General features: G+C 42.4%; 1 protein-coding gene across 2 annotated transcripts in view; it reads left to right on the forward strand.

The window, feature by feature from the left end:
- LOC126272812 (aldehyde dehydrogenase, dimeric NADP-preferring-like) overlaps positions 1 to 9,481 on the forward strand; it is a 199,988-nt gene extending 190,507 nt beyond the window's left edge. For both annotated transcript variants that reach the window (XM_049975998.1, XM_049975999.1), the window contains exon 12: positions 8,113 to 9,481. In XM_049975998.1, coding sequence (XP_049831955.1) covers positions 8,113 to 8,133 — 21 coding nt within the window. In that variant the 3' untranslated portion in view covers positions 8,134 to 9,481. The remainder of the gene's footprint in view (positions 1 to 8,112) is intronic.
- The last annotated feature ends 1,430 nt before the right edge of the window (positions 9,482 to 10,911 follow it).

Consider the following 10,911-nt stretch of genomic DNA (forward strand, 5'->3'; position numbering starts at 1 on the left):
TTACTTCTTCCTGTCCTTTTTCATCTAAGAAAACATCCATATGTTTTTCTTTTTGTTTATAGTTGAAGACCATGTACATAGTTTTGTTCAGATTAATAATTAACACGTTTCCAGAGAGCCATTCTGCTGTACTACTGACTGATATGAATGTATTTTGCTCAGCTGCCTCCACACTGTTGGAAACATTTATCACAGTCATATCATCTGCATAAAGTATTTTGATTTCATTTTCACGTTTGTATATTATTCGCAAATAAATTGAAGAGAACAGGTCCCATTACAGATCCTTGATGTACACCAATGCTTCTAACTTCTGATCTCCATAAGTTATTAATAGCTATATATTACCTTCTGTTACTTATATACGATGTTATCCATTTTGCTGCATGTCCACGAATACCAGTATTCTCTAGTTTCTTTACTAGGACTGTATGATCAGCTGTGTCAAACATCTTGGATGGATCAAGAAAAACTCTAAACACTACCATCTTGTTGTCCATGGCCTGTACAATTGATTCTGTTAATGATTCAATTGCTGTTTCCATTGATTTCCCTTTCTGATATCCGTGCTGTGCTGGAGGTATTACATTATGTTTTTCCAAATAAGCAGTTAGACTGTTTAGCATGAGAATTTCTAATATTTTGGAGAAGCCTGATACTAAAGATATTGACCTGTAGTTGTTTTTCCTTTTTTGTATACAGGAACCATTTAATTAATTTGACTTTATCTGGAAATACTCCTTCTTGAAAAGAGCAGTTGGCAATATCCAGTAGTAGCATAATTATTTCTGCTGCTACCTGCTTCATTAGACAGTTTGACACTTCATCACGTCCAGCAGACTTTTTTGCTTTTAGCTTTTTCATAACATTTGTCAGTTCCTTTTCAGACACTGGTTTCAGGAACATTGAGTGGCTTTGCTTATCTGTAACAATAGTTTATTACCATTTCTTTTATTATTACCATTTATTACCAATTCTGTGTCATTCGTCAGCCACAGCTGGACAGACAGTGTCAAGATAAAACATTATCAAACTACATGAATACAACTCTACTATGATAGTAATTTAATTCTGCAAGACATATTTAAGTTATAAATTAGATTACAATAATATCACAACTATAAAATAGAAACAAGTATATAATGAAATTAAATATAATGGTTGCTGTTGGAGTCATGGAACTGAGCTGCAGCTCAAGTAAACACTATGCTATTACTAGAGAAGAATTCTTCAATATTGTAGAAGAGTTGCTCTTTTAGCTTAAACTGCTCCCATGGTAAAGATTGAATGTGGACAGGTAGAGCATTAAACAATTTTAAGGCCACCACTGGGAAGCTGTTTTGTGTCTTTGCTAGTCGACATCTTGGCATGTCGATATGGTCTTTGTTGCGAGTGCTGTATTTGTGAACTTCATTTCTCTTTCTGTAAACATCATGGTTTCTCTTTATGCTGAAGAGGCAGTTCAGTATATACTGGCTGTAAACAGTCAGAACTCCTAACCTGGTGAAAATTGGTTTACAGTGGTCTGTGTTTTTGCTTGAAGTAATGATTCTCATTGCTTTCTTTTGCAGTAAAAGTACATTCTTGCAGCCTGCAGAATGGCCCCAAAACAACAGCCCATAACTGATGTGGTTGTGGAACATTGCATAGTACACAGTTAGAAGGTACTGTTCTGGTACTATAGTTTTCAGTTTCCTCAAGAGGTACAGGACCCATGAAAGTTTGGAACACACTTGTTTGATGTGCTGTTGCCAGGTTAATTTGGTATCAATGAGAAAGCCCAGAAGTTTAACATGTGCTGCATTACCCAGTGCTCTCCAGTATTGCTGAGGCAGCATATCATACTCCGAGTTTTTTCTTCATTAATTTTCATTTTGTTCATGATAAACCAGGCCTTAGCTTCATTGAACAAGACTTCTGCTTGTTGTACTGCCTGTTCAACATTCTCTCCTTTTGAGAACAAGGTTGTATCATGCGCAAACTACAAGGTGTGCCCATTGGAGCCTATGACATTTATGGAAATAAGGAACAGCAAGGGACCTATTAGCGACCCCTGAGGCACACCATGCTGTAGCTTCTTCTCACCTGAATCAGCTCCTTGCATGAAGACAATCTGTCATCTGTTTCTCAGGTAGGATTCAAGAGTTTTCAGGACAGATCCCGCAATACCCTATGTTTTTTAGCTTTCTGAGCAGTGCCTTATGTGGGATGCAGTCAAATGCCTCACTAAGGTCACAGAGTACTAGTGTTGTAGACTCGTTGTCTTCAAAACCCTGACTCATGTTTGTAACTAACTCAAGTATAGCTGTTGTTGTTGACCTGCCCTTCTGAAAGCCATTTTGTGCATCATAAAAGAGACTATTTTTTTTTTTCATTTCTCATTCCCCTTTTACTCTTTCTCCACTTCAGCATTTGGGGTTCCTCTTTTCCTTTCTCCTCCCTGAAAGCTCCTAAAGGCTGGCCCACGTGGCTGACATGTAACAGGTGACTGGGTAACACATAATTCCCAGCCCCAGGTTGACAGGTAGGGTTTGCACTTACCCCCTGGTACAGGCCAGGCCCAGAGAGGGGTGATTGCATGAAATGTTACCTTCCCAAATTGCCAATTGGTCCATCTGTCAGGTGTTTGGGAGGCGTGAACAATCATCTAAGGTGGGTGAGCCCCTGTGCGGGGGGCTCCCAGTTGCAAGGAGCGTGTCATCAGAGACGCTGCCAATCATGAGAGATTTTCTCATAATGAGCCAACCATTTCTTCACAGTCTATGTCTACTAAACATAAATAGAATGGGACTAATAATTCAAAGACCCTCCCAGCTGCACCTTGGTTTCTCATCGTTTCACGTACTGAAGATGGTCAATTCTTTGCTATGGGTAATCTGCTTACTATTCAGAGAGGTGTTGATGCAGTTGTTGGCCCTGTGAAATCCTGCTCTGGCACTTTGCTTTTGGGGATGACTTCTCGATTCTTAATCACAACTACTGCTTGCAGCTTCACTCCTCCGCAGGTATACTGTTCGTGCTGAGACTTGTCAAATGCTGAATTCTTTGTGTGGTGTTATTTACACTAGGCTGCTCGATGGTCTAACCAAGGCAGAAATCCACACCTACCTCTCTGATCAGGGCATCACTGCAGTCCATCGGTTGATGAAAAAGGTAGATGCATCCTTAGTGCCTACATGTACTCTTTATCTCACATTTGATAGAGTAGTGCTTCCATCAAAGATCAAAGCAGGCTATAAAGTTATCACAGTCCAACCATGCATTCGGAACCCAATGTGCTGTTACCAGTGTCATTGTTACAAACACACTTGAATGTCTTGTTGACACCCAGCCAAATGTGTAACACATGGTAGGGATACTCACAAGCGCGACTGTCCACCTCCTTCTCACTGCTGGATCTATTAAATTGGCGACCATGCATCCTCCTCCCAGAGATAGTCCTGTGTGTCTCGATGAGTGGGACATACTGGAGATTAGGATGAAGAAAAAAGTGCATTATTCTGACACTTGCAAGTTGTTGGCTAGTCAGAAACCTTGTGTTTTACCATCCAACACTTACTGTACCATTCTTGCAACATCTCGCTCCACAAAGGACATTGTCATGCAGACTTGCGACCTCAAATTCAGCACAGTGGCTGTACAATTGCTCAGTGTCAACGTAGCATCTCCGACTCCTTCTCCTCCAGCTGGGCAATAAGTCACCAAATTTTCACCTCTCGTGGCGAAATCACCTGCTATGCAACCATCAGGACAGAAGGAATACTTCTGCAAAGATTTTTTACATCCCTCCAGCCAACAAACGTCTGAATTGTCATCTGCAACTGCAAAGGCTTCTCCTTCACTGGCTCGGAGATCCTCTTCAACAGTGTCCTGTCGCTGTGTGATACTCTCACGCGGCCAACCTCTATGTTGTCGGAGTGCACCGCCAACCATTTTTCTGCACTGGACTCTGCAGACTGACGAACAGAGGATGCCAACACCTCTGAAGATCTTCCAGCTTCTATGTTGTGTAACAGAGTGTCTTCAAAAGCTGGGACTTGGCAGCCCCCCAGGTGACACCACTTCGTTTTTTGCCCTCCTCCCCTTACCTCGTCATGACTCTCCTCCAATGAAATGTTCACGGACTTAGATCCAATAAGGAGAAATTATGGCAGCTTCTGGAATTGCAGCATACACTTGTTCTCTGTCCCCAGGAAACAAAATTGCATCATCACAACTGCTTTGACCTCTCATATTTCTTTCCAGTCCGCTTCGACCTTCCCCCTGAGGACAGCATGCCATCTGATCCAGATTGATTTTCATAGTCAAACCATCTCCCTGAACACCCAGCAGCAAGCTATTGCAGTCTGCATTTTCCTTCCTCACTTCACCTTTTCCCGTGTACCATTTGCATCCCTCAGTCACTCGGTGTCACCAGGGCAGACTTCCTCCAGCTTGTTGAGCAACTCCCTCACCTTTTTTTGCTGTTTGGTGACTTTAATGTGCACCATCCCCTTTGGGTCTCTCCCAGAACCTGTCAGAGAGGTGCCCTCTTTGCTGACCTTTGTAATCAATTCAACTTCATCTGCATTAACACTGGAGCACCTATATTCCTTTCAGACACGACGCACACCTATTCCCATTTGGACCTATCCTTCTGCACTGCCCAGCTTGCCCATCATCTCGAGTAGCATATTATCTCTGACACATACTTGAGCGACCGTTTCCTATCCATTTCAAACTCCTACCGCTACCAAAACAAATGGCAGCTTTCCAAGGCTGAGTGGAGCCTATACTCCTTCGGGGCAAACTTTGATGAACAGCGTTTCCTTAGTTGTGATGACCAGGCAGAATACCTTACCAACATTATCCTTACCACTACAGAACATTCCATTCCTTGCACTTCATCTTTACCATGCCTTGTCCCAGTCCCTTGGTGGACTGAGGTGAGCCGTGATGCAATTTGCACACACAGTTGTGCTTTCGGCGTTTTTAACCATCATTCTACACTCCTGGAAATTGAAATAAGAACACCGTGAATTCATTGTCCCAGGAAGGGGAAACTTTATTGACACATTCCTGGGGTCAGAAACATCACATGATCACACTGACAGAACCACAGGCACATAGACACAGGCAACAGAGCATGCACAATGTCGGCACTAGTACAGTGTATATCCACCTTTCGCAGCAATGCAGGCTGCTATTCTCCCATGGAGACGATCGTAGAGATGCTGGATGTAGTCCTGTGGAATGGCTTGCCATGCCATTTCCACCTGGCGCCTGAGTTGGACCAGCATTCGTGCTGGACGTGCAGACCGCGTGAGACGACGCTTCATCCAGTCCCAAACATGCTCAATGGGGGACAGATCCGGAGATCTTGCTGGCCAGGGTAGTTGACTTACACCTTCTAGAGCACGTTGGGTGGCACGGGTTACATGCGGACGTGCATTGTCCTGTTGGAACAGCAAGTTCCCTTGCCGGTCTAGGAATGGTAGAACGATGGGTTCGATGACAGTTTGGATGTACCGTGCACTATTCAGTGTCCCCTCGACGATCACCAGAGGTGTACGGCCAGTGTAGGAGATCGCTCCCCACACCATGATGCCGGGTGTTGGCCCTGTGTGCCTCGGTCGTATGCAGTCCTGATTGTGGCGCTCACCTGCACAGCGCCAAACACGCATACGACCATCATTGGCACCAACGCAGAAGCGACTCTCATCGCTGAAGACGACACGTCTCCATTCGTCCCTCCATTCACGCCTGTCGCGACACCACTGGAGACGGGCTGCACGATGTTCGGACGTGAGCGGAAAATGGCCTAACGGTGTGCGGGACCGTAGCCCAGCTTCATGGAGACGGTTGCGAATGGTCCTCGCCGATACCCCAGGAGCAACAGTGTCCCTAATTTGCTGGGAAGTGGCAGTACGGTCCCCTACGGCACTGCATAGGATCCTACGGTCTTGGCGTGCATCCGTGCATCGCTGCGGTCCGGTCCCAGATTGGCGGGCACATGCACCTTCCGCCGACCAATGGCGACAACATCGATGTACTGTGGAGACCTCACGCCCCACGTGTTGAGCAATTCGGCGGTACGTCCACCCGGCCTCCCGCATGCCCACTATACGCCCTCGCTCAAAGTCCATCAACTGCACATACGGTTCACGTTCACGCTGTCGCGGCATGCTACCAGTGTTAAAGGCTGCGATGGAGCTCCGTATGCCACGGTAAACTGGCTGACACTGACGGCGGCGGTGCACAAATGCTGCGCAGCTAGCGTCATTCGACGGCCAACACCGAGGTTCCTAGTGTGTCCGCTGAGCCGTGCGTGTGATTATTGCTTGTACAGCCCTCTCGCAGTGTCCGGAGCAAGTATGGTGGGTCTGACACACCGGTGTCAATGTGTTCTTTTTACATTTCCAGGAGTGTATGATGGCAAACTGTATTTATGATAAACAGTTGTGTGCACAGTGTCATAATGTTCTTTGGGATAGCAAAGAAGCTAGCTGGATATCATTTACTAGTTATTTTAGCAGTTCCATTCCCTCTTCCAACGTGTGGGTCAATCTCTGACAGCTCTCTGGAAACAAGATACTTCCCAATTTCTGACCACCGTAGCAGGCAAGGTCATAGTGGACCTTATTGCATCTCTGACACCTTGGGCCACTATTTTGGGAAGATTTTGAGCTCCACCCACTATCACCCTACCTTCCTCCACTGAAAATGAGTGGAGGAGGATCTGGCGACACCCTTCTCTTCTCAGAATGGGGAGTGCTCACATTTACTACGAGGGAGCTAGATCAGGCTCTCACTTCATCCCAATCCTCAGCCACAGGGTCAGACAATGTTCACATTCAGATGTTGCAGCACCTTTCTCTAGGGGCAAGCACTTTCTCTTTCATATGTACAATCGCATCTGGGCAGAGGACATGTTTCCCAGTTGCTTGCGTGAAGCATACCCATAACTAAGTGTGGTAAGGACAGGCACCTTCCTTCAAGCTACCACCCCATTTCTCTCACCAGCTATGTTTGGAAGGTGATGGAACGTATGACTCATGCCCAGCTGGTATGGTGGCTCAAGTCTCACAATTTACTTATCACTGCACTATGTGGATTTCGAGCACACCATTCTTGAGTTGACCATCTCATCACTTTGACAACCCATGTTGTGAATGGTTTTCTGCAGAAATACCAGACTGTGCCCATGTTTTTTGATTTGAAGAAAGCCTACAACACCTGCTGGAGGACTGGTATCCTCTGTACTCTCTACATGTGGGCTTGAGAAACCGCCTGTTCCATTTCCTTCAGGAATTTTTACAAGACAGTGTTTTCAAGGTATGTGTGGGTTCTGTCTTGTTGGACACCTTTATCCATGAAAATGGAGTGCCTCAAGGTTCTGTCCTGAGCATCATCCTCTTTGCTATTGCTATTAACCTTATTATGGCTTGTCTTCCAGTGGGCCTCTCCAGCTCCCTTTTTGTCGATGATTTTTGCTATTTATTGCAGTTCTCCAGAGACTAGTCTCCTTCTTCAGAATTGTCTCAATCGTCTTTACTCATGGAGTGCCAACAATGGCTTTCGCTTTTCCACTGACAAACCATTTGTATGAATTTCTGGCAGGTTCCTTCCACTGAAAAACCTGTTTGTATGAATTTCTGGCCACCGCTGCTGCCAAGGCAGCAGTCCTTGTCCCTCAGCCCGCTAGTTCTTCAATTCTCTCTGATGATCTCTGTGTTGCTGTCTGTCAGCAGGTGTTGTCACTTTGGCATCACCACTGGTCTTCCCTTCATAGGAACAAGTTCTAGGGAATTACTTAAATTTATATATTTTGCCAAATTCTCAGGAGTTGAATTATCTACTTTTTACCTTAAAACATTTATTACATGTTAGTGAGGAAAAATTTCTCTATTAATAAGATAAACAGCATTCTCTACTAAAGTCTCTTCTTCATAATACTATCACAGATTGTAGTATTTATTTCAGTGACTGCATGTAACAAGTTTGTTGTTCTTAACAGCTTTTTGTTTCGATCAAAAATCAACAAACAATATGTAACTTGATTGACAATGATGATAGGGAAGAGTTCTCACTGGGTTTTAAAGTTTTGTAATGTTAATTTTTCTTTCTTTTCAGGCAAGCCAAGGAGGGAACTGAGAGATTTTAAATTCTTTTACCTCAGAAGGTGACATACAGTATCCAGGAAGAGTTCTCTTTCATTTAAATAGTAATACTTATTAGGTGCTGCATTAAGAGCGGGATTTAGTACAATGGATGTCATAGCAACCTGCCAGTTTCTACAGATGCGTTGCAAGTGTCTCACTGGTTCTTAAGGAAGATCACTCTTCCTGGTGCAATTTACCTGATTTTATTTACTATCTCAAAGTATAGTGATACACAACAATCAACACTTTTTGAAGCAGTACTTTGCCAAAAGAAGTACTTGAATTAGATCTGTAAACAATCTTTGATATTGGTATTGTTCTGTAATAATATTGATTCCAATTGAATATATATATTGTAAATATTTTATAATATGTAAATAATATATAAGTAAGTCAGTTACTGCTGTTTTGTGGAAAAATGCTGGGTTTTGATGTAATAGTTGTATAAGCAAACACCACCAGCATTTATTTAACATGTTAAGTAAAATGAATACAGTAACTTATCTATAAGTTAAGATATTTCTTTTGCAAAACAGAGAGTGTCAGCAGTAACAAAGAAAGACACCTTTTTTCAGGACAAAAGAGAATAAATTCATTCATTTGTTCATTCATTCACTCATCACATTCTATAAAACCTTTCATGTAGGACAGCCCTGTGGGGTGTGAAACAAGTAAAGTTAAATACATATGCACAAACAGACACTGCTGGCTACTTCTTTAAACTACACTAACAACAAATCGTGATGAACACTAATCAGTATGCACAGACAAGAGTGAAAACTATCAGGAGTGGAGTCCATTCTAGAACCAAATGCAGAAATCTTTTTAAGGAACTCAACAACCATTGCACAATGTACAACCAGCCTGAAGTTTTTCATGAGGAAAAAAGGACCCCTTTTTAAACCTAATAGGTGATATGAAAATCATTATACTGGAAAAAAGAAGCCATCCACTATGAGGATACAAACCTGAGTATGGTAGTGAAGGATGTCCATATGAGCGGCTGTAAGATTTTTAATGCCCCCTACATAAAGTATGTGCTTAGTGGATGATGCTTCTCTTTCTCTTACAAAATACTTAAGGCATGGTCTATTGCAATGGTAATTTTACACTATAGAAGAGTCCTGAACGACAATATCCTTATATCTGTAACTCTCAGATACATTCACAGTTCCGAATTTGTGTGGATGTTTGTTTATAATTGTGAACATATTTAAATACTTGTATGTTTGATGTGATGGAATCTGAGTTACAGATGTCTAAATGTGAAATTGATTAATACTATTTACATAGTACCATAGAATGTAACCACAATAAACCTGTAAAACGGTCGTTACATACCCAGTCGTATATTCACAACTTAGATCACTGGAACACAAAATAAATGTGAAATTTCTTTATTCAAACTGATAACTGCTCTGTGGTTGTATGCCGTAACGGAGGCCTGCACTATGAGAATAAAGCGTTATTTCCCCTTAAACGAACTTATCACTTAGATGCAGGTTCATCTATGAATGTTGTATATGGAAGTATGATATAGGCTAGAATCTAGTGTATCATGAAGGTCATAGGAAAACAGTTTGACATTTGTGAAACAGAGTAGAAACAGAAAAATCAACTGTCCATTCTCCAAAAATAAAGAGGTTTTAACCATCTGCAAAATGGAACTACTGTGTTAAATATCTAAATGATAGAACGACGTTTGATCCAACAGGCTACTGTGTTGACATTCTGACACAACACAGCATGAGAACTCTGTCTGGCAGTGTTTGCATCGCTAATGCCAGATCTGGCCACCGTGCTCTCAAATTTTAGGACATTTCTTGAATTTTTTATGACAAGTTTCAATCTTAACATTAACAAATTCTGTATCCCTGTAATTGTCTTCTCAAGAGTAATCAAGTGCAGTTATAAAAAGTATACATCTCAATTCAAAAAAGTTCTTGCTTCAATATCTCAGTTCATACCAAAGCTAAAAACATTAACCAAACAAGAAAATACATGTCCCCCAATGCTCTAACGTCTTCCAAAAACCTTGTTTTGTTACTGGGGTGTATTTTTCGTTCTTTCCCTACTTTTGTTTATTTTGTAAGATTTGTGGTTGGTCTTATATCAGCACTAGTGGGTAGTTGTGTTCCTGGCCGATATAACAGGGCAATATTTTGCTAACCCCAATACACCGCCCGATGAAAGTAGAATTACCTTTATCATATTGGCAGTGCGGATCCTTCATTGCCACCTCCATGTCGGTCCAACTGCGGTGAAGATCCCAGGAATGGTTCCGCACGTTCTCTCTAATGTGCTACTAAATAAATAGCCACACTTAGCACAAACAGAGGTATATTTTGCCCAACATTTTCATTATCACTTTTCACAGCAGAATTAACAATTGCTACCTTCAATCGTTTGTACATGCATCCTGTAGCACCTGGGAGAAAAACCAGAGAAACAACTACCACTCTTCAATTGTTCATTACGCCCTTGTTGGTGTGTCATTTACTCCAACGCTCTCTGATTCAGACACTTTCTGTACCATGGCACAAATGACTCCCGGATGACCAGTGGCTGTAATACCATTTTTAATGGTCCCCTTCTCACTGGCTCCACCACTGCTCCACACACACTGCATTCAAGAAAGGAAAACATACAGTTTCCCTTTCTCATTCCATTTATCCTTAATCAATTTGCTCATGAGTACCTCTTGTTGACGGCTTTCCAATGGTGTTTTGGAATATTTACAAATATCCCGAAACACTACAATACATGGAAC

Source organism: Schistocerca gregaria, chromosome 5, assembly GCF_023897955.1.
Source record: "Schistocerca gregaria isolate iqSchGreg1 chromosome 5, iqSchGreg1.2, whole genome shotgun sequence".
Lineage (NCBI taxonomy): Eukaryota > Metazoa > Arthropoda > Insecta > Orthoptera > Acrididae > Schistocerca > Schistocerca gregaria.